This window comes from Plectropomus leopardus, chromosome 5, assembly GCF_026936395.1.
Source record: "Plectropomus leopardus strain MGB_pleo_1.0 chromosome 5, ASM2693639v1, whole genome shotgun sequence".
Taxonomy (NCBI): domain Eukaryota; kingdom Metazoa; phylum Chordata; class Actinopteri; order Perciformes; family Serranidae; genus Plectropomus; species Plectropomus leopardus.
This window is the reverse complement of record NC_142180.1, coordinates 11250176-11276329: the sequence shown is the minus strand read 5'-3', so window position 1 is coordinate 11276329 and position 26154 is coordinate 11250176. Positions and strand designations below refer to the sequence as shown.

Genomic DNA, 26154 nt, shown 5'->3' with positions numbered 1-26154 from the left:
TAAGAGGGGCACATTTGTCCCGGGCATGAGGCCAAATACTTGGTGTCTTTGGCAGCGGGGACAGTTGCTGATAATGTCTGTGATGCTTTTGCAAACTGCCTCTCAAACACACATCCGATCATCTGAATGTGTCACTGCTGTTGGTTGGATCGGAAGACCTGCAGGGTCAATCATGTCTTTGTGGAGTAGATTGTTATTAGAAAAGGTGATTATAAAAAGGGCGCTCCACAAAACGAGCAGTTTCTATGTCATTATGAGAACTATATCCAGCCTGTGCGAACAGTTGTATAATGTTTTTCTGCGGCTCTGGGGGAGCTTTGTAAAGTCTGCGAAGATAGCCATGATGATGCTATTAGGGCTTTCTCAGCTTAACAAAAGAAACAACATATTAGTAACAGAAAGTCTGCATTTCAAACTATAGGAGAGGAATTTTTTTAAAGATATGATTCGGGTGATTAGGCGGGTCTTATTCTTTGTAGGCTTTACATGGGATGAAAAGCAGAGACTGGAAAAATGTGAGACTTTCAAACTTCACTTTCACTTATGTTGTTGGACAGCAGAAGACTGTTATATGATTGCTGACTCTGAGAGTTAAAAAGTATTTTGCATCAGCAATTTCACATTATATTCATCGTATTAACATTCAACTATGTTGAATAACAGACTTTGGCTGACGGGACACCTGTGTTTTAGGAGTTTTCAGTTTGTTTTTGTTAAAGGTCCTGCATGTAGGATTCAGGGGGATGTACTGGCAGAAATGGAACATAATTTAATAAGTGTTTTCTTCAGTGTATGATCACCTGAAAATAAGAATCGTTGTGTTTTTCGTTACCTTAGAATGAGCCATTTGTATCACCATAGGGAGCGGGTCATCATCTACTGAGATTGCCATTTTGCACTGCCACGCTTGTACAGTAGCTGGTTCTAGATAGGGCCGTTTGCATCTTTGCGTCAGCCACAGAAGCCCCTCCGTGACAAGCAGCGTTGTAAAAACACCAATTTGTTTTAATGTGAAACTGCTTTATTCAGTGTTTTTGCCCATTAAAATCACTGGGTTTCTTTGTTTTGGAGAGAGAGAGACCTCTGAGGATAATAGGGCTCCCATTATAAACCCCCTGAATGTCTTGATCTTGAGTCACCATAGAGTGAAAAAAATATCTTACATTAGCAGGTAGGCTAAAAGCCATCTTCAGCATACCAACCAACGCAGAAGAAACACATTTGTAACATGAGACTGCTTTATTTATTGTTTTTACCAGTCTAAAATAACCTGGTCTGTTTGAATGATGCAGATCCCAGAAAAAAAAAAAATTTAACACTGAAGGAATCCTGATCGGGAGAAGTTTTAGGTGCTTGCAAACTGCAGTCCTCATCGCTGCAAGCCACTGAATCACCCTAAATCTTACACACTGTTTCTTTAGTAAGTTAAAAAGTATATAAAGGTTTGCCAGTCATATTTATTACTTGGATGTTGGTGTTATTTCTTCAAGTTTGAAACTGGTTATTATGCTCTAACTTCAATATGACATGAACATGGCATAATGAAAGACACTATTACGTTCTATCACAACTAGTGATCTAGTTTTTTGGGTTTGCTGAACTCATACACTCGGGCTATGAAGTCCATTCCATATTCTTTACAATGGACATGTGTGTGTGTGTAACAGTTATGGCTAATTCTGGAGTACTATGGTGGATATGGACTCACAGCATCATATTTAATATTTTTTAAGTGACAAAAATACTTAAAATGTATGAATTGTGGCCTAAAAACATGCCAGTTTTTGTGTCCCATTCTACCTGAGTGCACCAAATACGCCCTCAAAACCCTTTCCCATTAAAAAGTAAAGAGAGATGCAAATATTTTGATTGCAAGTCAAATGTTTAATAAAAAGCAACAATCATTTTTGTTGTTACACCCTTATTAGTTAAACTGCAGTTCTTGTATTACCAGCATAAGAAAACTAAAATGCCACATAGCTTTCCTTGAAAGTTCTGGGATTTTTTTTACTCTTTGTCCATACTAGCTAGGCTATCACAAAGCAATAGAAATGATAGTTTCATGTAAATTACATTTGTAGCAACAACCCAAGATCATATTTGGTGACTGGCTGCTGATGTTTGAAGAGCCCAAGAAGTAAAACCTTTTTTGTCTCATTTTACCTGATGTCTCAAATTAGCTGACTTCACCCTGTAAGTTGAATATTTTGGTGTTTTTTTTTCTGATATCACATAGGCAAGACAAATAATTTGCCGTTGGGTTTACTAAAATAGGCTGTTAACTGTAGCCCTGTATATCTAGGCTACTATATGTTTAGAATAACAAAGTAGTGGAATAAAACATCTTACACCCACATACTAAACACACACACAAACCTTCACATTTAAAATAATCTTTTAGCAGCACTGAGCTATTTTTGTCCTCAGAAGAAACATTTTTCTCACAGGAAAAAGATGGAGGCAGCATGGCAACAGTCTCAGGGACACGCTCCATGGCAAGTGTGTGTGCGCGCGTGCGCGCGTGTGCGTATGTGAGGCGCCACAATGAGATAAAAAGATGACTTCCATTCTTTGTAAAAAATTTTCCACACACATACACATGCCCGTGCACAATTAGGCTTACAACACACACTGGCACGCACATCCATGCGCACGCGCAAACGCACCTACTCTGGCGTCCTCGTTCCATCTTCATCCATCTCTCCCTCCCTCTCTCTCCTCTCTCTGTCTCTCTCTCTACGGGGGATAGATGGGAGGAGACGCTCCTGCTTCAATGTGTTTTCCCTGCAGCGGGGTTTACGGTAACGGAGGAGAAAAAGGGCACCGCTCCTCTCGGTCACGGATCCGTACCTCCGGTGTGATTTTCATAACTGCACACTGACCTTTTTCTCTTCCCCGGTGTGCCCGCATCTTGGCTTTTTCTTTTTTTTTTTCTACATGAAGGCGGACCGAGGCATCTTGTAACGAAACCTACCGAGGAGGTCTGACTGAAAACGGTGTGGACTTGGATTTAACCGAATGATCCTAAAAAAATATGAGTCTCACTACCCGGGTTGATGAGCTCACCTCCTCCGTTTTCTGTCCCCGCGGGTACTAAAGATGCGGCTGGTCGCGCGGGTACCTGTCCTGGTTTCACACCGGCTCGGTTCGTCCCGGTAGACTGATCCTGTCCGGTGCTGCGGTGTCCACAGGGGCCACCAGTGAATCTTTTTTTTTCTAACCGGATCCGCCACCAGCAGCCTGACAGATGGATAACTACTCTACTTTACAACGTAAGGCAACGCGCATTGACACATACCTGCTGCAGTGTTTGTCATTCAGTGTAAATGATGAATAATCTCATCAGTATCGACACATAAAGACTCTGTCATTGTGACCTTATTGCAAAAAAAAATGCCATTTTCAATATCCAAATTGTCTAGATTCTGTTTATATAAATTTATACATCGTACACTTGTAAAACTGTATTCAAAGGTTGATACATGCATTTCATGATTTCCCCATGACCATACATTTTTAATTAGGCTACTATTATGCGACAAATAATGGCATTATTTAATATTTACAACAACACATACATTATGTACTGTATATGATCATTTAGATTTTTTTCTTATTCTTTAAAAATGGTATCATCTTTTCTTTATAGACCCTCATACATGGGCCTTTTAAGCTCTGTGATGAGATAATGAAACAGCCATGACTGCAGGAAGAGAGAGAATGTGTGTGTGTGTGTGTGTGTGTGTGAGAGAGAGAGAGTGTGCGTTTGTGGGGATGATATATGATGCAGTGTCATATCCCCTCCTGTATTGACATGTAGCCCCAAGCTGCTCTGCCATGATAGCTTCATGCTTTCATATAAGACACAATCACACACACACACACACACCTGTTAAATCCAGTAGCCTGAGGTATTGTAGCTTATTAGCCTATCTCGCCCATAATTTCGCTGTATCAGTCACGCTTGTAATGACAAAGGCTTGTTAACCATGCGGCTAAATGCTTTACGGCTGCTGTTATACACCTGTACAAGGTTAAACTGTTTTATTGTCCAGATCATAATTTTTGCTGTTATGTGCAGTCATTTTTTTTTTTTTTGTCCAGTCTGTTATCTCTAAACAGCACACATACTGAATGTCTCTCTGAGTTGTAGCCAGGGCACTAAAGCAACATGCAAAAGAAAAAGGAGGCTTCGTCTAATCAAAGGGAATATTTAATTACAATCTTCAATGCAACAGATTTCAAAGCTTCTCTGTCTGTGTTGCCTCTTAGATGAGTTCTATTAATACATTTTCTTTACAGCCACGGTTTGCAGTCACTGCTAATTGCCTTATTTTGTATCATTTTGCAAACTGGCTTTTGTGTGTTGTCAGTTTGGGTCCTTTTCTTTGGTATCATGGAGCACAGCAGTCCAGGTTGTAGTCTGTGTACATGCAATCTTATTATATTCTCCAGATATGTATGCAGTCAGTAACAGTATTCCCTCTGTTGACTCGTAGACATGGCTAGTTACTTTTTGGAGACTTAAGTGATTGTCAAGACTGTGGTTTCCAACAGTATTTACAGGCCAAGTGTGTACTGATTTAGGGGGATGTGTTGGCAGAAATAAAAATAAAATGTAATAAGTATATTTTTTAGTGTATAATCACCTGAAAATAAGAATTGGCTTGTTTTCGTTACTTTAGAATTAGACTTTTTATCTACATTAAGAGCGGGTACATGTCAGCTGAGTCCACCATGTTGCACCACCATGTTTCTTTGGACAAACCAGAGCCATTTACGTTTTCGTGTGTGCAGCCCCTCTGTGATGAGCAGCACAACATCAGAGAAACACAGATTTGTTTTTGTGGTTTAAATCACCTAATGCGTTTATTTTGGAGAGGAAGTGACTTTTGCAGAAAATTCTGCTCCTGGTAAAAAAAACCTCCCGAAAGCTAAATACTGAGGGAATTCTAACCGGGAGTTCATGCATGGCACATGGGAGACGTTTCAGCTGTTAGCAAGCTGCAGTCCTCACTAGATGCCACTGAATCTGACAGACTGCTCCTTTAAAAAAGTATGACATTATCTGGTAGAATTATATTAAAGTGGAAATGTAACCAAGTTCATTTACTAAAGCACTTAACAGATTTGAGGTACTTTATGTATTTACACCTTGTGTAACTTTATACATCTACTCCACTATATTTTGGAGGAAAATAATGCTTCTTCAACATAACTTTTATCCGACATCTGTAAATAAAATATCCCTCTTATCAAAATTGAGTTTTATTTTTCCATGTATTTTCAGATTATTTCAACCTGTCATCAACACGAACCAACTTGTTTCAAAACTTTCTAAACTGTTCATAATTCTAGGGCTAGGACAGTCCCCAATTCTTCTTGTTTCAAGATACTATATACATACTATATTCTGGTGTGCTGCAAAATAAGGTTTTAAGAACTATTTTTGACAAAAATGTCTTCATAGAATTGAGGTTTGTATAAATGAATCAGCTCAACACTTCAAATGAACTCTACCTGCACCAACTACAAAAATGTTGCTTATACACATTACTGCGTCAGTGATCCTTTATAAAAATATAAATATAACAGATACAATTTTATATAAAGTACAGTTGGGCATATCAGTTTCTTTTACTTTATACTTTAGGTACATTTTGTTCAGAACTTGGACTTGTAATGGCGTATTTTTACACTGTGGCATTACTACTTTCCCTGAGGTAAAGTGTCTGATTACGTCTTTGTCTCTTGCCCAGCAGTTGTTCCACTTGTTTGTGGTCTCTTTGGCAATCTGGTCTGTCAGCTGTCAGCAGCAGAAAGGTTGTTAAACTACTGACAGAAAATTTATCAGTAATCATTTTAATGTTAAGTCCCTGTTTTTTGTTTTTTTTTAAGTAAAAATGCAAATCATTATTCATTTCCAGCTTCTTAAATTTCAAGATATATGGTATGGTAAACTGAATATTTTGGGGTTTTAGACTGTTAGTCAGACAGTAAAGTGATTTTGAGGACAAGTTGGGTTTTGGGTCATTCTGACCACAATTTTTCTATTTTTTATGACATTTTATAGACCAGAGAATGATCAATTTACTGATAAAATAATGGGCCGATTGTTTCAAATAATCAAAATAATTGTTAGATGCAGCCCTAACAGAGAATTTGGCTTTTATTTATTTCTGCACTGGTTGGTGCTTCAATTTTATTTCTTTGTGTAAACATGTAGAGAGATAAAGAAAGGGAAGCAGCGTCCATATTTTGAGACAAAAGTGATGGTAAAAGTAATCATAATGGTAATATGTATACCTTTTTTTTACACAACTGCAACTGATGCGCACAAACATCATCCACTCTCCCTTTACATATTTTAGTCTAACCACAGATGTACTCACTAAGTTAGTCCTTTTAAGTCAGTCTGAATTGCAGTCAGCACCTCTAGTGTGGAGTGTAATGTAAGAGGCTTCAGATCCAAGACACGATAAACGCATTAACATTTCGTCTTCAAAGAGCAAACTTGCATGCAGCTAGAGGAGGGAGGTTGGCTTGGGCTCCGACAGGACGCTGCTGTTCCTGCTGCTGCTGCTGATGCTGCTGGTTGCCTAGTGACTGTATCCATGGAACCGGCTCCCATCGCCATGGTGATGGGCCAAGGGAAAGAGACCCAGTGAGGGAAGGGGGGACAGAGATACCAGTACATCTGCAGTATGTGTGTGTGTGTGTGTGTGTGTGTGTGTGTGTGTGTGTTAGGATGATGAGGATGAATTGTGATGTTATCGAGGGTGATGATGATCATGGTGGCTGTGATTTCGATGTATAAGTGTTGTCAGTTGTGATGATGACACTGATAATGCTGAAGAGGGTGATGAGGAGTGTAGTTGAATTAATTGAATCTTTATTTAGCCTCTTTATGGAGAAAACGGTCATATTCCTGCCAAAAAAATGACCGAAAACTCTGGATTCGGAGCTTCAGGCTGAGAAAGCTCATCATTTAAGCAATGCATTGAGGATATTTTCTCAAAACGTTGACTGTTTGCATGGACAGCAGAGAAGTACATGCTTCAGGATAGAGCTGCAACAATTAGCTGATGAACACAGGAAATGAATCTGCAATTAGTGTGATAATCAAGTAAGTATTTAAGTAATTCCTCAAGCCATAATATCAAAATTATGTCACTCCAGCTTTTCTAATTTTAGAATTCTCTTTTTTTTCTTTTGTAGGAAGGAAGTAGATTTGAATTTTGTACTGATGGCTGGACAAAATCTGATATTTTAAAGCAGTGGTTCCCAATTGATAATGTGTGGACCTAGAAGTCATGATTAATTTGAAATCTTGACATTAAAGTTTGGATGGACATATTTAACTATTTTTTGACTTTTAAGACCTAACAATTAATTGATTTATCAAGAAATCGATATTAATCTAAAATCAGTTACAGCCCTACTTTCAAGTTTCAGCATTTTTTGAGAACACATTTTTTTATTTTATTATTTCATAAATCCTTTGTAACTTCAGTTTAAATTGACCAAAGCTGGAAATGTTTTACAGCCACCTCTCAACTCGACTGGAAGTGAATTTTTGTCAGATTTTGGATTATGGAGTATGACTTGAAGCAATGCGCTGTGTTAAAGCAGAAACTACACTCTTAGAATGTCATGCAATGTTGCTGCATTTCCTTAAAACCACCAAATCCATGTTCGGGAGCGTTTGCAGGATTTTAGAGAAGCCGAGAGGAGAGTAGAGGAGAGGGAGGGAGGAGGAACAGACAGAAACATTATCCTCTTGGTCACGGCACGTACTGTACTGTAGGTTCACACAGGCTGCATGAAAGTGTTCCAAACTGGTCTCTCACAGGATAAATTTATCTTATCCGTTTTGTTCATTTAGCTGGTTTAATGTGATTTTTTTTTCTTCTCTTCTCTGTGAGTACAGATTCATGTGGGAGCATCCGTTCTGTCCCCTCTCCAGTCTCAGTGACAGTGTTGCCATGGTTGCATCATGCACATTGTTCTCTCCAGGGTGACATAATTCTTTGGCTCCAATAAGAGATTCTGTTTCTGTACAGTCTAATGTGGAAATGAATCAGGGTGTGAAATACTGAACTTCATTTGATGCTAAATGCTATTTCTGTTCTGGAGGGTCATTCTACAATACATCATTTATTCCTTTAAGTAAATTAGTGAGGTTTTGCTGGCATGGGTCACTTTTAGTTAGGATTTGTCTGCGTTTGTAAAAAGGGAACAGATTGTCCAGGCACAAAAACTAATATACAACATTCGAGATTTGACAAGAATGAGCATTAACACAAGTACCAAGGGACTTAATTTACAGCTGACAAAGTCAAGTAGGTTACTGTATATCACAGTATATATTATTGCAATACTCAGCATGTTGCAAAATGTTTTAAATCTAAATAATATTGTATCATCATGACTGAAGTATTCTATTATATCGTATTGTGGAGTCTCCGGCTATTCCCACCTCGACTCATTCATGCTTAAAAAGTTAGTTGATTAACAGCAGATCTTCGAGGAGTGTAACGCAAGATATTTTGATAATGTGATAATGTGATTCAGACATATCAAATATTGTCTGGTTTCAGCACCTCAGTTATGAGGATTTGTCTGTGTTTTATCATTTCATCATGTCATTGTAAATTGAATAACTTTGGGTCTGGGACTGTTAATGACATCATCTTGGGCTCTGGGGAATTTTGCTGGGCCTTTTTTTTTATTTTGACTCTTTATAGTTCAGATGATTATTTGATTAGTGAAGGAAGTAATGGGTTGATAATGACAGCAGTTGTTCGTTGCCGCACTACTTCAGCAGTTTTTTTTAGAGAAATTCTGGTAAATATAAACATTGGAAGGTTTTATCTTTGGCTCTGAGATTATTTTGTCAATTTCTGAAGATAACATTAAAGTCTAAATCAGCAGGCCTATTCAGTTGGCGACCTGCGGGCACATCTGCCCAGAAGAAGCAGTCTCTGGTTGGCACAGCATACAAAAGTCTGACATCAAAACATGGGCTGCCATTGAATAGTCAAAAAATATGTTCTTCGTCTAATCCTAAACAGTTTTCTTGAATTAAGTGGATGACATCATCAGGTGAGGGGAGGTGTGTGTTGGAGAGGAAGGGGAGGACATGGCACAGAGAGTAACTTACTGGTTACTGTTATCGCCTCTCTTTATGGTTCTCTGCATTGATAACACTTTATGCTGTTTCTGTGTTTTGTGATGTGCATGGTGATGAGATTAAAAATATGTTTTATATTTCAAAAGTAAAATGATCAACATTGCTGTTTTTATGACATTCATTTGCATTTGTTCAAAGTTTGTCATTACCAAAAGCTTAAGAAAAATGTTTTAAATGGGCTGCTGAAAATGCCATCTCCCATCTCCTATATTCAAAATCTGGCAATTTGAAATGACCTGATCAGGATGATGAATCAATTAATTCCCTGAAAAAAAAAGACAATCAGATCAATAAACAATGAAAATAATCATTAGTTGCAGCCCAATTTCTTATATATTTTATTTGAATGCTTTCCATTGCAAAGTAATCGTTCTTTTCTTTTAGGTTTTATCATAGCTAAACTAAGAAAGAACTAATTTTAACCAGAAAACATATGAGAGATGTTATTTCTGCAGCACTGATCAGGAGGCTTTAAGGAAGCCTCGGACAATTTCCTGTTGTCATTGTCCTTCTCTTTCACTGTTTTGAGTAGTTTTGAGCCAAAGTCATACCCTAAAGTTCAAAATGTCTGTTGCGACAGTGTCATGTGATTCCTTAGGCTTCACTTCAAGATGACAGCGTCTGCAGCTGCAGCTCACCAGGCATCTTTCTTCTGATACAGTGACAGGACAGGTCACAGAGATCCTGTTTTTTTCTCTGTCTCAACAAAAAGTCTCTCTTGATCCATTGTGACAGCGACAAGAACACCACAGATGATGACCTGTCACTGGCAAGAATGAAGTCAAGCCGGGACATTGTAGTGTGTGCAAAGATGGGAGTCTATTCTGAGATAATGCAGCTTTTCAGGGAGACGATGGTGGGGCAGCGTGGTCACATATTGAATGGGCTTCACTGCTGGTTCACATGGAAGATGCTCAGAATGTGGTGGCAGAATATTTTGTACATGTCTATGGATAATGGACATATTAACAGTTTGGCAGAAACCATAGGCAATTATGCAGTTGCTAAACAACCTGGCAGGACTGTAGCAAGGTGTTTCACACTGTACGCTAGGCTCAGTGTGTATGTGTGTGTTTGTGTGTGTGTGTGTGTGTGTGTGTGTGTGTGTGTGTGTGTGTGTGTGTGTGTGTGTGTGTGTGTGTGTGTGTGTGGATAGCTGAGTCTTTCACACTTGTCCAATGTGTCACACAGTGTGACCTAGTGTTTCTGCTGAATCTGCGAGGTTGTGTGTACCTGTGTGCATGTGTGTTGTTTCCTGCTTGCTCAGTTTCAATCTGGCTGGATCTGGCAAAGGACGAGGAATTTCTTTCGACCCATCACCCATTTTTTCAATTCCTAAAAATGTCATGACCCCAACAGTTAAAGAGTTGTTAAGTCATACTGTGAAGTCCAGTGTGGCATTGTGTGCTGTTGTCAGTATATGCTGTATGTGGAAATGAAAGGAGCTCCAAACAGAGAGTATATACATATTACTTTTTATCTTTCTTAAATAAGATAAATGAAGAACTAGAATTTCCATAATAAGCAAGCCATGCAGAGGCTCTTCCCACAGGTTGAGAAACCTGTGGGAAGAGAATCTGCTTATACTCGTGTCACTTTTTCACGAACATTTCACAGACAAATCTTCTCTTAATTCTCAATTCTCTTCTTGGTTAACAGGAGTAAAAAGTCATCCTCAGCATTTGTTGTGTTGTGGTTTCAGAATGATGAAAACAGTTTTCACAATTAGATACAAAATAGGATGTAGGCTCTACGAGATGTTCTTTTTTTGCCTTGGCAATATCTTGTTTTTCTCAAATGATATACAGATTTTTATGCGTTCTATTTGGCTAATGGAAAAATCGAGCATATAGCTGCTTTAAATGGGAACAAAAACTCCCCTGGACCCACTTTGGTTTGGGCTGAGGCCCCGATGTTTGCAATGTCTGGCTACGCCCCTGCCTTTTTGGTAAAATAACCGTAACATCGGTTGGAGACACAGGTCTTTGGAGTTTAACACCAAACTGCGGACATGAATGACGCTTTTTAGAGAAATGCACACTGTTTCCTTTTTACTCATAGATCATTACCAGGATAAAACAACCAAGGACATTAGTTATGTTTTATTAACAGTGGTTTACTGAATGCAAGCTTTCTGTTCAGTGAAAACCTCAAGCTGCACAGTCGATTGTAAACGGAGTCACCAAAATAGCTCATATAAAAGCACTTATTTGAGCTGAAAGGCAGCATTTCAAGCAGTGAGACTCTCTATTCTCAAACTCTGTATACACCTTTTTTGCTGTGCAAGTTTGTTTTGTACTGCAATAAAAAAACGTATCTGACTGAAACGCTGGAAAAATCAGTTCCTTGTAGAATACAGCAGTCCACTTTGAGATTTTATTTCTGTCTTTTCTCCACAAAATGCAGTATTTTTAAGTTTGAGAGCTTTTTGAACAAAACAAACCTTTGGAGGGTATATTTTGTGTGTGATGTAAGAAGTGAATAAGTGTAAAGAAAAAAACAAAACATCAGTGTTGTGAGCAGCTGGTAGAGTTTTCATTGCAGTATAAGGAGCCAAATTGATATTTGCTTTTTTTTTGCTCCACTGAAGAAGTGAACAACTAGTGGTACTTTGGTCCTTGGTTCAGACATTGCTATTGTTCATGGTAAACACCCTACCTATCGGGATGCCCACTTCAGTAGTAGTACTGCTTCTGATTGAAGTACAAATTTCCCAAAACACGTGCCAAGCTCAAACTGATCCAGTAATTCCTGGAAAGAGGATGTAAAGTGTGACAGTCTCTCAGGAGACGGGAGGAGGGAGGCGTGCCTGCATCCTGTGCTGGTTGGTCCACGTGTTGCCGAGGGCGACCCAGTCTCCTCTAAATGAGACAAAGGCCCGGGCAGCCTCTGGTCTGAGGTCTTCGTGAGACGACTCAGAGTACATCAAGATGTTGAATGTGAGTGAGAGGGAGACAGAGAGCGACCCCGAGGCCTCTGTTAGAGTCTTTAAGATCCTCTCATCCGTCTCTAGTAATTTGAACCTATTGAGTCTATTAATAATGGCCTTGTTATTGTAGCAAAAATAACCACAGCCTCCATTAATGAAAGAGCGCCAATGAGATGGAATAAAAGCAGAAACACGCAGTGATTTCAATGAGTATGTGGCTAGATGTGATTATAAGTAGCATCTGCAGTTTTCTTTATCATTTCGGGGCTCAAGAGAAACTTTTAGAGAGCAGAGTGAACAGAGAGACTAAAAGGCAGAGAAGAAGAATGGGTTGAGAGCAGGAGAGTAATCTCTCTAAATCGACAGCATCTGCCTCCTGTCTCGCTCTGTCTGTCTCGGCTCAGCTGTCATTGGCTATCAGACAGGAAGAGACTGAGAGATGGCTTGTCCCAGTGTGTGCTGGGGTTCACTGCTCTTTGGCATTTTGTCGTCTCTATAAGACAGTTTTTCCCTTTGTAATCACCATCTCTCAATGTATAAATGTTTAGCTTCTTCCTCAAAGGAGAAGTCTGTCATTTTTCTGTTTTTCTGTTATTGTCAGACCTAAACCAACATTATGACTTCAAGATCCTGTCTGTTATAAATGTGCAACATTGGATTTTTTGCCAATATCCAATATGCCAATATATAATAACTCATTTGGCTGATAACAATACAATATCCATATATCCACATTTCCCCCCAACCAGTTGGAGTTATATCAACAAGTCTCAAGTCTCTTCTGTAGCGGAATTAACATCATACCATGCATACTCTTATCATGATGCCCACCAGCATATGGAGACATAAAATACAATGCTGTTCAGTGTATGTGATATTCAGTCATTGTGCAGAGTGAGAAAAAGCGTGTTGACCTATTACAGTAGTTAATTTTAAAGCCAATATCGGACTGTTACAGATGATGTGCTGATGGTATTTTGCATCGCTACTGTCTGTTGCTCTTACTCCCAACCCATTAGTTCCTACTCACAAACACAGTAAATCGTTCAAAATGACAGTGGTGAGAGAAATAATCAGATCTTGTACTTCAGTAAAAGTAACAAAACCTTAGTGTAGAAATAAATGATAAAACGAAGTAAAGTAAAGTTAAGTAAAGTACAAGTGCCTCAAAATTACACTTTAAGTATGGTACTTGAGTATATGTCAAACATCAGGACGGTGTGTGATCAACTCAGAATGAACACTGTGGCTCATCAATGTTTTTTCATAGTTTTTGGACAATAATGGGGCTCTGTGGCACAGAGGAAGAAGATATATTTGATTATGATAACACAGACAACACTTCATGGGATTTTGTTTGCCAGTAAATAAAAGTGCAGAATATCACCTGACTTATTCCTGACATTGAATGCATACAATATGACCAACAGCACATCAGATTTTATTTGGGTGGATATTATAGCTGTAAATTGTGTTTATTTCATTGTGATTCTTTAAAACTGCAGTCATGAGGTATTTGGGTGGTAGTCCACCACTGCTCAATATATGTCGAGGAGCGAGAGAAAGGTCATCTGCTTTGCCCGAGCTGAGCTGCTCCCACTTGAATCGGAAGAGGAAATGGTGACTTGGCATGATGCCACTTCCTTTTAAGCTCAGGGGAAGGAAATTATTTCCACCCTCTCTTCAGTAGCAGTCAGTAATGAATGCTTTGACAGCAAGGAAAGTCAAAATTATGATCACCCAAAAGCAAAAGCTACTAATAGACCTTTTTTACAGTATACTTTTTGACTTGTCATAACAGGAGAGGCACAGGTATGACTAATAACATTAATAATGGAACAGAGCTGTGATTAAAGTTATTAGTCCCACCTGCTCGTCCTGCTTTGACAAGTCAAAATGTCTCCTGGAAAATGTTCTGTTGTTGTGTCTTAATGTTCTAATGTCGAAAGGGTTTTGATTTTTGTATTAGAGAAAAGGAGATAGTGCTTTATGATGATACGTGACATTTTAATTATATTTTTTGGCACAGCTTGCTGCTCTTTGGCTTTGTTTGTAAGTGTAGAATATCAGCAAATGTCCCGCAGAGCTCAGTACAGCAGGTCAAACAGTCATCACAATATAACAAACACAGAGAATACTATGTAAAAGTGCTGTGAGACACGGTAAAGAAGAGCCTTATTTTCTCTTAGTAAACAGAATTTGAGTGCTGAATGATTTTCATGCCATTCATGACTTCATCTCTGGGATGAGATGTGGTGCGGTAATTTTGTTTGACAGTGTTTTTTCTTTACATTTGAGAGCAAAGTCCCCCGGCTCACTGTAGTCACCGATGTGTGGAGAATGTTAATAGACCACTCCACGACACGTGAGACCTCAGACCAGTGTGTGTGTGTGTGTGTGTGTGTGTGTGTGTGTGTGTGTGTGTGTGTGTGTGTGTGTGTGTGTGTGTGTGTGCAGCATACTGTGTCACTGTGGACTGTGAGTGCCCATCCATGCGTGTGTAGGGCTGCATGTGACTTCATGAAGTGTGTGTTTGTGTGTGACAGGAGAGAGAGAATTGCTGACTATGAATATCTCAGTCACAACACTGTCGATTCCACCAATGAAAAATCTTTTCCTTCGATCACTTTACTAGTGTGTGTGTGTGTGTGTGTGTGCGCACGTGTGTGTGTGCTTGTGTGTGCGTGTCTTAAGCTTGAATTCTTAATGCATCATTGACTTTCTTGCCTCCTGTGTTTCTTCTTGTTGACTCTCTCTCTCTCTTTGAAGCATGCAGTATATATCAGTATATGTAGGCCAGCTCCCACTGGTCCTATGGGCTCTATAGGTGTCCATTGGACTGCCTGTATGGCAGTTTTAGCATGGCAGCCCTTTCTGCTGCCTTAAACATGCAGTGTGCAGCGCTCATTAGCAATTCAGTTATGCCTCTTGATGTGTACACCTACCATATAGTAGAGTGATCTGATGCATTTAAACATTAATTTGGAATAATGTTGTTTTACACCTAAAATTGAAACAGTAAGTTGCAACACAGATTTTGTATATCTATGTCTTATGAGCAGCTCTGCCAAAAAGTGATATCTCCTCTAAACCTTTTTGATTCAATCATTTTAAGAATTTTTTATTGACCAGAAAAGGCTATCTTTTAAATCATGTCAAAACACCTCAGATTAATTTCCTCAACTATTTGAGGTACTAATACTGGTACAGTATTATCCATTTGTACAGTGGCATTAATTGGGATGAGATCGTGAGTGGCATAGAAATAGATTAAAGATCCCCTGCACTCAAAATGCATTTTTCTTCAGTTTATGTCACCTAAAATGTCCTAAAATGATCTTGATTATACTAACCTATGTCTGTGCAAAGTGTGTCACTAGAGAGGTGTTTTCAGATTCCTCTAATGAAATGGGCAATGTCCTTTAATTCTGAGATTCAGTTGCTCCCCATGGCAAGCTAGTTTAGGTACATAATAAATTCAACATCAAATAGTTGTCTATTATTTAAATGCTGGTAATACACTTTAAACCTCCAGTACAGAGCATTTATTACATTAAATATACAAATCTCAGCCAGACGGAATATCTTTCTGGGAACTTTGAGTAGACCAATTATACAATAAAAATTTGATATTGTGAAGACACGGTACAAATCATAGCAGATGTTATTGTTTGTATCACAACCACTAATGCTGCGTAAGCCACTGCCAGTTAGCCGACAGGAGTCTGTCGTGCATCAGAAAAAGAAAAAAAATGTTGTAAATGTCTGTAAAACTGTTGACAGAGCAAGGTCAATTATGACTATTATATTTTTTTTTTATCCATGGAGGCTTTATATTTGTAAAACTTTCCTCGAGCCAAATAATGTAATTTATAAATCTGTGATGCCATCAAAATTTAAAGTCTATGAGTCTACTGCACGTATCCATTGGGCTACATATTGCAGAAGTTTACCCATTTACCCAATTAATTGACATATGCCCCAGACGAGAAATGTCAATGAACTTTTGGTCTGAAATCTAGTTGTTATTGTACATCTATGGTACTGCTTATTCACTGGTCGATCTAGTGCAAATCAGTGGTGGACAGGGTGTAGGTCAGATCCTGAATTCCTCAACAAGAGAGAAAAAGTATGTGCATTCAGCAGCCCTGTTTTCTTTTTTTTTTTTTTTTTACTTTTAATGTGGGAAAACTATGTTACAACATTTTTATCATAGCAGAGTATTTTTACATTCTTGAAAATGTGTCTTAAGGGCTTTTCAGAAAACCAAAACTCTGTCAGGTTTCTTTTTAATAATAAGACAGAATTTAGAAACTCTGGAAGGTAATCGTTTTAACAATCATTTTTTCATCTGTCAGAACAACACCTCAGCTCATATCCTCATACATGTGAAATGTTATTGGCATATTATATTTCCCCAGTGAGGTCGTTAGATATCTGAAGTTTAAACCATTAGAGAGAGGAAGACTGAGAGACAGACAGTGGGATGGGGGAGTGACACCTAGCAACTACAGACTGTATGCTGCCTGGCCCACAGTGCATTTGGTGTAATGGCGTGTGTTGCTTTTCATATATAAGAATGTCTGCAACCTTAGTGTGAATATTCATAGTTTAAGTAAGATGTTGCTGCAGTAACACAAACTTTATTCCTCATTAGTTAGAAATACTGTTTTATAAGGACAATACATGATTTATATTCCTTTTAAAGCACTTTAAATCGTGATGGTAAAGTTTCGACGGTGCCCAGTTATGTGGGAGTGAAGTGTCTCACCCTTGACTGACTGGCCTGGATTTGCCTGGTGATGCCCACGTCGCCGTGATGATGGCATCGTGTTAAAACATGTTTTCCAGAGCGTCTTTGTGTCGTGACTCGTGGGCTTATCACCAGTGTGTTGTCATGGAGCTGCCTCCTCGCTCCGACTGCTCTCCCACCATTTCTCTCTCCGTCCAGACAGGGATGGTGTCTGTGGTCTGTTGGTGCTGATGAGAACTGCCGCTGAAAAGATGATTCTGATGGTGACGGTGGAGATGATGGTGATGAGGCATCACCGCTCCAACTTTCCAGCATTCATTATAATCAGACAGGCGCTGTAGCTGTGATTGCCCTTCAGGGGAATCAGTGACTTGGGGTGTGAGGATTCATTTGTATTCTATATGAACACAGTAATTGCTGTTTATTTCATTGGCATGTGTGGAACAAAAATGTCATTTCTTTTGTATATTTTGGCCTATATCTAGCAGCATCAGTATGGTGGACACAAATACTAAACCAGAGCTCAAAGATCTTCCCATATCATTTCGATTTTCTTGTAGGCAACATTATGCTTTGCCATTACAGCACTACTGGATAGAGAATCAGAGGGGAAACCACATTAAACTCATGAAAAAGACATTTAGATCGTGAGGACATTTCTACCCAGTGAAATGACGGAGTGAAGGTGTTTTTAAACACGGAAGACCCGCTAAAAATAAGCTACAGACTGCTAACCATTTAACCATTTCCAGTAGACTAAAGCCGTGTACACAAACCTGCAGCAGACAAGTATGCCTTTGTGTGTTTATTTTCTGGTGTGTCACATTTAACATGACGGATAGGCCGGAAAACAGGTTAGTGAAATCATATTTTGACAGCAGCATGGAGGCAAGTGAAAATTTTACGGTGGTTACCTGTTTTTATACATCTCTTATTTTTCTGTCCCTGTTAAACTTGGTGGTAAGGACTGTATTTTGTGGTGGAGCATCATGGTATCTGGCTGGTTAAGTGTTGTCACCTATGGGTTGTATTTTCATCACTGACGATTGGTACCAGAGCTGATTAATACCCTTGGCTACTGCATTTGAAAGCTGGCATTGTACATTTCTGAAAACCAAAGATGCATCACGTGTACACTGAATATGTATCATATCAACTTTTCTAATGGGAAGTAGCTCTGATTACAAGTTCCTGAGCTGAGTTTGTCTAAAACAGCTGCCAAGCTGCGAACTGCTGCAAACCACTGTTTGAGACCAACAAACAACAAAAGCACATGTTTTCTTTAGTAGCTTTTCAAGCTGGGATTGCACAACCAAAACTCCTTTTCTAACCATAACCAAGTGATTTTTCTGCCTAAAAAAAAACCCAGCATTGTAGAAACCTAAGGTTTTGACATATCTTCTACATAATAATATAAGAGTGTTACATATGTGTGGTTTGCAGGAACGTACAGTGCCAACATTAATTTTGGCAATTGGGCAGGAACATGACATGCAGCAATGTTCCCCAACCAGACTCCAGTCTGTTGCAATTAAGTGGTCAGCATCTTAAACCCCTAAGCCAACAGGACACCCCCTGATTGTCCTATTTCCAGTCCATGCTCCAGAAAACTAAATGACATTTGCTGCTTGGAACAGCTTATCCCAGCTACAGTACTTTGACTACTACATCTGTTCATATGAAACATTAAGTGTTTGCCATAGCTATCAGATGATGCAACACTGCTAGTATGTTGATGCTGATTACAGTAAAATTTGTATACTCTTGTAACTGGCAAAACTTCTCAAAATCAGGCAAAAAAAAACTGATTCACAAAAAATTGTCCAGTACACAAAGTCTAAAGCCTGGCATCTCAGAACTATTCAGCTCTAGACTAGACGAGACTTACATATTTCACCACACACATTGCACACCTACACTCAGATACACTAAGTTTACATTCAGGACACAGAATTACAAAATGCTATGCAGTGGGTGTTAAAATGATTTCCATTCCCAGTCCATTTTCCTCACCTGAGGGACTGGTTCAGCAGTGCTGCATAACGCTTGTCAAAATGGTGCTCTTAGCCAAGGCTTTTTAATTAGTGTTTTATGGTAATTTTGGGCAATTGAGTCCCCGGTTACCATGGCGACTGCTCACATTGCAATTTCCACAGACTGTTAAGGAAAGCTTTAGGGATAAAACTGACTAAAGGGTGTTTATGCAAATGGAGGCTGCCGTGAAGTGTGAGAAAAAACATCCGAAAACCCTTCAAACTATCGAATAGAGTTCATTTCAGGAGAGACCACGTTGTCAATGAGAGGTCACAGGTTTCGACTCCTGCAGCGTCAGTGTTGAAGTGACCTTGAGCAAAACAGTAAACCTGACCTGCCTGTGTGAGAATGAGGGCATAAGCTGAAAGCTGAAAGATATCAATGCGGAGATAAAAAAAAAAAAAAAAGCCACGGCATATTATCTGTTTTCATTTAGAAGAGAGGCAGAGAAGAAGAAGGGAGGCGAGGATAGAGGGGTGACAGAGGCAGCAGCAGGAGATAGATGGAGTGAACGCATGAATAGAGATCCAGACAGTCATGCACAGCTATCAGCTGGCAGTAAAGAAGAGAGATTGACTCCTGGCCAGAGAAAAAGAGAGAGAGAGAAAGAGAGAGAGAGAGAGAGGGATGACAGAAAGATAGAGAGGTTGTTCCAGATAGCAGCAGGTCTCACAGTGTGTACAGAGAGAGTTTTTCAGGTGAAGGTGAACCGTTCTTTTGCAATCAGGACGCTGTGGGATCTGTATTCCTCACATTGTAGAGGGGAAAAAATCAAAAACATTTTAAAGGCACGTATTTGGGGACTCTATAAAAGTCACAACTTTCATGTTTGTTTTAGGGTAAAATCTTGTTTTGTGGATTGAAATTAAGATCATAACTAGCTTCATTTCAGGGCAAGGGTCCATAACTGCCAACTTTTCAGTTCCCCTCAGATCTACCAAAGTTTATGGTCTCTCTCGGCTCGTTGTGTTGGTTTTATGACTCACAACTCTACTGTTTTGGTTTGCTTTCACCTCTCTAATTTACATACACGGAAGGCAGCTGTTTTCAGCAAAAAAAAAAGCTCCAAAAACCCACTGTGCTGCTACCCGCCTAGCACCAAACATCAGACAAAGATGGTGCCACATGTAGCAGCTATAAGCCAAATATTTCCCTCCAGGGTTCCTATGGATCCTTAAAAAGTCTTAAAAGGCACTGAATTCATTCATCTAAAATTAGGACTTGATATGTATTAAAATTACTAGTATTCTTTTGAAAGACATCTGGATTAGGATTTGTTTTTGGACGTTGCATTGTAAACTTTTTTTTGTCAAAAAATCAACAAGTTCCTCATCTTAAACTCATCGTCATGGGAATTAGTGAAATCTCACATGCAGGGTAAGAGAAACACAAAATTGCTGAGAAAACCGTCCACTTGGTTGGTAAATGAAATAGATTATTATTATATAATATGTTCAATAGTAGATGTAGATAATCTAACTCTTTCACTAAATAAAAAATGCCATGGTTTAATTAAAAAAGTAAACAGCTACTCTGCCTCTGATATTCTGACCTTAACTCAAGGCAATGAGCACAAGCAGAGTAAGGCGGGTCATGCCTTGGCCAAAGTGGGAAGGTCCTATGATGTCATTCTGCGTAACAATTATCCTCGTGCTTCGCCTTGAGCATTTGGTTTTGGGATAAAAGGCTGTTGTACTGATGGGCTTTCGGTCCAGTGGGACACTTTTCAAACTATTGGGGCTTCAGAATTATGGGGTCTCCCCTCCCCTGTAATTAAACATGTCTACTGACTGCTCCACTGCCTTCAAATGCCCCCCCAAATAACAACAATAACCTGATAGCAACCCCCTTGTTATGGATGAGACAAAGGGTTTGAATACTCTTTAGGAGGCCTGAAGACACTGGTTTTGGTCTAGATGTGGATCAAAGTGTACTGTACATGAACTGGTACATCATAGCTTGTACCTCAAGGACACAGGGTTCATATTCAGTCTTCAAAATGCTGAATCAAATTAACCTAAAAATTTTAATAACAACTGTCGCCCTGTTCTTAGTGTGATCTATGAATAGTTATCAGCTTCTAGGTCAAAAGCTGTAAGACATGACACTGTGACAGTAGACATGTGTGTCTGTCCGTGTGTCTCTCTCCTTCGGGCTCTGAGAGTTGGATGAGCTGCTGGGACACCAGCATGGCAAGGTGACCTCAAATTACTAAATAATACACAAATGAGCATGCACGTGGCCACACTTGAACAGAAATACACTCCTACAGACTGACATTGACATCAAGAGTCAATTTAAAATCCTCTGTCCGTCCTCTATGTGTCATATTAGTCATCATATGAGAGGAAATTTGGTTTGCTAGGATGAATACGCATGTATTTCCATCTATATTTGGTTCTAAAACTACAAATAAGTTGGTAGTTAATTTATAGCAGCAGATGATTCTTCAGAGGGCATTTGTGTTTGTTTTATCAACAGACATAAATAAGACATAGAGTGTAAGTTTGATATATTGTGATTTGGCCTCATAAAAAAATGTAACTTTTTGCTACATCAAACTGACAACTTTGGAGCAGCAGGGAAACCTTTAAAATATCTTGTAGTTTTTTTTAGCCTGTTAAGAATATGTGTCAATATCACATATCATATTTTTGAATCGTTGAATTTCTAGCATCAGGTCTAGTCGATGTAACATTTACAATAGAGTACTTTGGTGGCAAGGTTTACAGAAAAACTCATATTTTTATGCTTCTGCTGTGGCTAGAGACATCATTTTTGGGGGCTTTTCATCGTACATCCATTTCTTGTACACATATTATCTCAAGAATGCCTTAAGGGAATTCCTCTGACTTTGGCACAAACGTCCACTTGAACTCAATTATAAACTAATTCGATTTTGGTGGTCAAAGGTCTCTGTGACCTCACAAAACGTGTCTTTGGCTATAACTCAAGAATTCGTACGCCAATTATAACAAAATCTACAAATGTCTAATGGAATAAAATGATGAAGTGAAGTTTTCAAAAGGTTAAAGGTCAACTAAAGTGCGACATCATAATGTTCTGCAAAACCACTTTTCTGGCCATTATTCAACACCGTAACTCAGGAAGAGAAGGAGAGACATTTGGTCAAAGGCTGATCTTGGGTGTTGAAACGGTGCTTTGTTTAGACCCTGTGTACTGCTGTGTTGAAGATGTGTGTGAAACATCCATTTTTTAGATCATGTAGCTTCTTTGCATATTTGAAACATTGTCAGCTGTCATGGGCAGACATTCCTTATCGATGTACATGCTTAAAAATGAGATATTTGCATGATCATTATTCTGAGACTGTATACTTTATTTTTGACAGGACATCAAGGTGATGAGGGTTATATATATATATATTAGTTTGTCTCAGTTAGGACAATTAGAGAAACATATTAATAAAGTGATACAATCGGATTAGTCCAAGCACTGATGCCAGTTTTGCTTAGTGAAACTGTGTCACCGTACACCTCCTTGAGGAGTCAAAAAGTCAAAATTTCAAAGCCATCCATATGTTTTATTGCTTGTATTCTCTGTGAATAGCCATCCAAAATATCACTAAACTATTTGGCAGGTGGGCAGAAATCACTAAACATAATTACTAAATAAATCCAAATTCTAAGTCAAGATAATGCTGAAGACCAATATTTTCACTTTGTCAAAAGTCCCAACTTTGACATTTGGGCAAGTCACAAGATGTTGCACGTGTTTGCATTATAATCAGCAATCTACTTTTCAGTAATGTATGCATATTTCTGATAGTAAATAAAGGTAATAATAGTAATATTTATATTTTAGTTTAGAGCATGACCTGGTGTTTGCAGACTTCTAATGTACAGTGTTGAACAGCTATAACGAGGTTACACCGAGGATACGAATATGTATGTCATGTGCTTGATGAAGGGGGTTGGTTTATGCAAAAAAGGCAAACTTCAGTTTTGCAAAATGGTTAGTAAGGTTATCATTCACTTTTTCTCCTGGCATGCTGATGATCGAGAGCAGAGAACACACAATCTGTGGAGATTTCCTCGTTCTCAAACACAAGATGATAAGTTTATCTTTCCAATGAGTCACCGCCCTGGAATTTAAAAATGGATTTAGATCGAGACGCTCCCATGGAGAGGAAACAAAAAGTACTGTGCTTGATTTTAAGATGGCTTCCCTTTCTGTCTCTTGGTAGGGGGTGGGATGGAGGAAGAGAAAAAGTTAAACACAGACAGACGGAGGAAGAGTGTTGAGAGAGAGAGAGAAATGAGAAGACAGAAAGAGGAGATGTGCCGGGGCGTCTCAAGCAGAACTGGGCCACTGAGCACAACCCTGGAAGAACATAGAGGAGAAAAAATAAAAGACTGGCCTGGAAACAGGGGAATGAGAGAGGGGGAGAGAGAAGGAGAGAGAGATGACAGAAGGAGAGGAGGGAGAGGCTCAAATAAAGTCTTTTCCTCTGTGAGCTTCACTGATACTGAGGAACAGTTGGACGAGTGAAGCCTTGAGATGAAAAAAACAAATAAGTCTGTCTGGAGATGTTTGTGAACAGCCAGTTGACCTTCTGTTCATAACGGCATCACTTTACACTGGCACATAATGTGTTCGGGATAATGCACAGTAGGCAGGTCACGATACCAACATAAACCCCATCAAAGTGATGCAGGACTCGAATCACCCTGAAGAAGTTTGTTTTGCAACAATGGCCTGCTTGCTGTACATTATCTTAACAAACAGTTACTCAACAAAGAAATCAACAATTTGACACAAAATATTGAATTAAAAATGATTTTTTAAATTTCGAAATGATTTTAAAACTTCGGCGAAGCATCTAATGTCAGATCAGTGTGAACTGTTATTCAGACAGACTGTGGAAGGCTGGAATTGACCAATTATATTATAGTTACAGTAATGTTTTAAACAACTTCTGGTCATTTTTTTTTTCAAAGCAAAAGCAAGACCTCCGGTACTCAATGGTGGAAGAAGGTTTCAGATCCTTTAATTAAGTAAAAGTACCATTATGTAATAATAATGTCAGAAGTACTCAGTATAAGTAAAAGTCCTGCATTCAAAATCTTAAAGGTCCACTGGGATTTAGGGAGATATATTCACAGTATATAAGATTCATAACTTTGTTTTTTTCGTTTATAATCATCTAAAAATTGTTGTTGGGTTTGCATTACTTTAGAATGAGCTGTTCTTGTCTATGTACAGAGTAGGTCCTCGTCCATTGAGTTCGTCACACTGGTCCTTTGAGTAAAAGTGTCAGCAGCGCTTTACTGCTGTAGCTGGGTCAACTACTGGTTATTTACCACCATATATTGTTGTTCCAGTGGTTCCCAGTCTAGCGGTTAGGCCTCTTTAGAGGTGTCAAGATAAATCTGAGGGGTCGTGAGATGATAAATTGGAGTGGAAACTTCGGATAGACACATTTTTATTCTTCTTTTAGACTTTTCTTGCCTCATGTGACTTCTTCTTAGTGTGTTTCAGTTGATAATGGCAAATAGAAACAATGGCCAAAGACCCTAGTTGTAAAAAAAATTGGAAAGTTTCTTTATTTAATGAAATTTTGAACAGATTTTCTGTGTATATTGTTTCATTTGAAGCATCTAGTGCGTGAGTCTAGAGATTTCCATACAATTAATTATCCACAATACTGAAACACAGTCTTTATCTGGGCTGCAACAGATTTTTATTTTCATTTACATTTTTTAAGTAAATTAATTAATTGTTAAGTAACAGGAAGGTTTTTGGCATGTGACCCTTTAAAATCTTTATTATCATCTGTTGCATAAGTCTACCAGTTATGAGCACTTCAATCAAAGTATTTTGTGCTTTTTTCCTTGTTGTATTTGGATTATTTTCAGTCCTGACATTCTAAAGTTATCTTGTAATTTTCAAAGAAAAGTGGCAAGGAACAGTGTAAAAGAAAGATGCTGAAACATTTTTTTAGCAGAAAAATTAGTATTTTTCTGCTTTCCTATAACAATCATCTTGCAACCCCTCCAACAGATCTTTTGAACTTTTATCAAGGTCTTCTTGTTTGCCCTTCACATGCACCTTGATGGACTAGCAGTTAACATTTTTTTTTACCATATAACAATCTGAGGTTGATTCAGGCTGTCCTAAACTTCTCTCTACACAGTTTCTAGTCTGTATTTATGTTAACCCATCCAATATTGTACAGAAAAAGCAGTAGATACTCACATTTAAGAGACTGAAAGGCTAATTGATTATTCACCTCATCCCGTTAGGAATACTCCTCATTAGCTGATACACTGAACTGTGTGTTAGAAATCATCGCAGTCACCCAGATATGTTCGTCTCATATGACAGTACAGCACACTCTGTCTGGCTGCTTCTTTATTTCTCTTTTATTGCATCCTATTTATATATCCCACTGTTTGCCTTGTCTAATTTTCTGTTTGTCATTTGTTGGTATTTGTCACTGACTGAAGTCCTAAACTTTTCCAGTCCAGAGTCACCGGAGGAAACACGTTTTTCAGGTCATTCTGTGGCTGGAGTCTCATTTTTAGGTAACGCTGGTTTGACCCATTTGGTGCATTTGTGTATTTGTTCATTGGTGCATCTGAGCAGAACTGATTCCTACATTTTGGGTGCAGGTGAATTGTCAGCTGCTCTTGTGTGCTGTTGTGTCGGTCGATTGTTATTTTTAGTGTCAGTGATGTAAGGGTCACTGAGTTTTACAGACGTGCCACCTGGAGCCACTGTGGCAGGAAGATCGGACTGGCGGCGACTGTGAAAACGCCCCAGACCGTGACTCAACAAGACCGTGTGGTGATTCCTTGAGACTTTGTTTCATTGGTCATTTATTCAGATACTGAAAACAGCAATAGTAGTTAGCACTACATTGTTATTTCTCTACAAAAACTCTAGAAAATGAGAAAAATAAGAGTTTGGATGTGGATGGTTTGGCGAACAAACTGGCTTGTTTTCCTAACAAGAGGTACTTTAATGTTATCCATGAAGGAGCAATCTTTCCCTGACACTGACCAAATATTCACCTAATTTTAATCAGACCTTAAAAACAGTTGCAACAGATAAAAAGGAATGTTTCTGGGTGATTTGGAGGGCACTTGCAAACAATGGATTTCATTGTTCAGTTATTTCTACACCGATGCTATCTGATACTGATGTCCAAGTTGACATTGTCCTCTCTTTTCACTAAATTACACACAAATGATGGGGTTGTTTTCCACTACACAATATGTC

At 38.8% G+C, this 26154-nt stretch overlaps 1 protein-coding gene across 9 annotated transcripts in view; it reads left to right on the top strand.

Moving 5' to 3' along the window:
* Positions 1-26154, top strand: part of lrrc7 (leucine rich repeat containing 7) — a 136787-nt gene that overhangs the window by 48657 nt on the left and 61976 nt on the right. For 2 of the 9 annotated variants that reach the window (XM_088077507.1, XM_088077505.1), the window contains exon 1: positions 2373-3272. The exons of 1 other annotated variant lie outside the window; for it this stretch is intronic. In XM_088077507.1, the coding sequence (XP_087933633.1) occupies positions 3248-3272 (25 nt within the window). In that variant the 5' untranslated portion in view covers positions 2373-3247. Of the gene's footprint in view, positions 1-2368; positions 3273-26154 lie in introns of those variants that run through there. 6 more of the 9 variants (XM_088077511.1, XM_088077512.1, XM_088077506.1 and 3 more) reach the window with 5 other exon arrangements.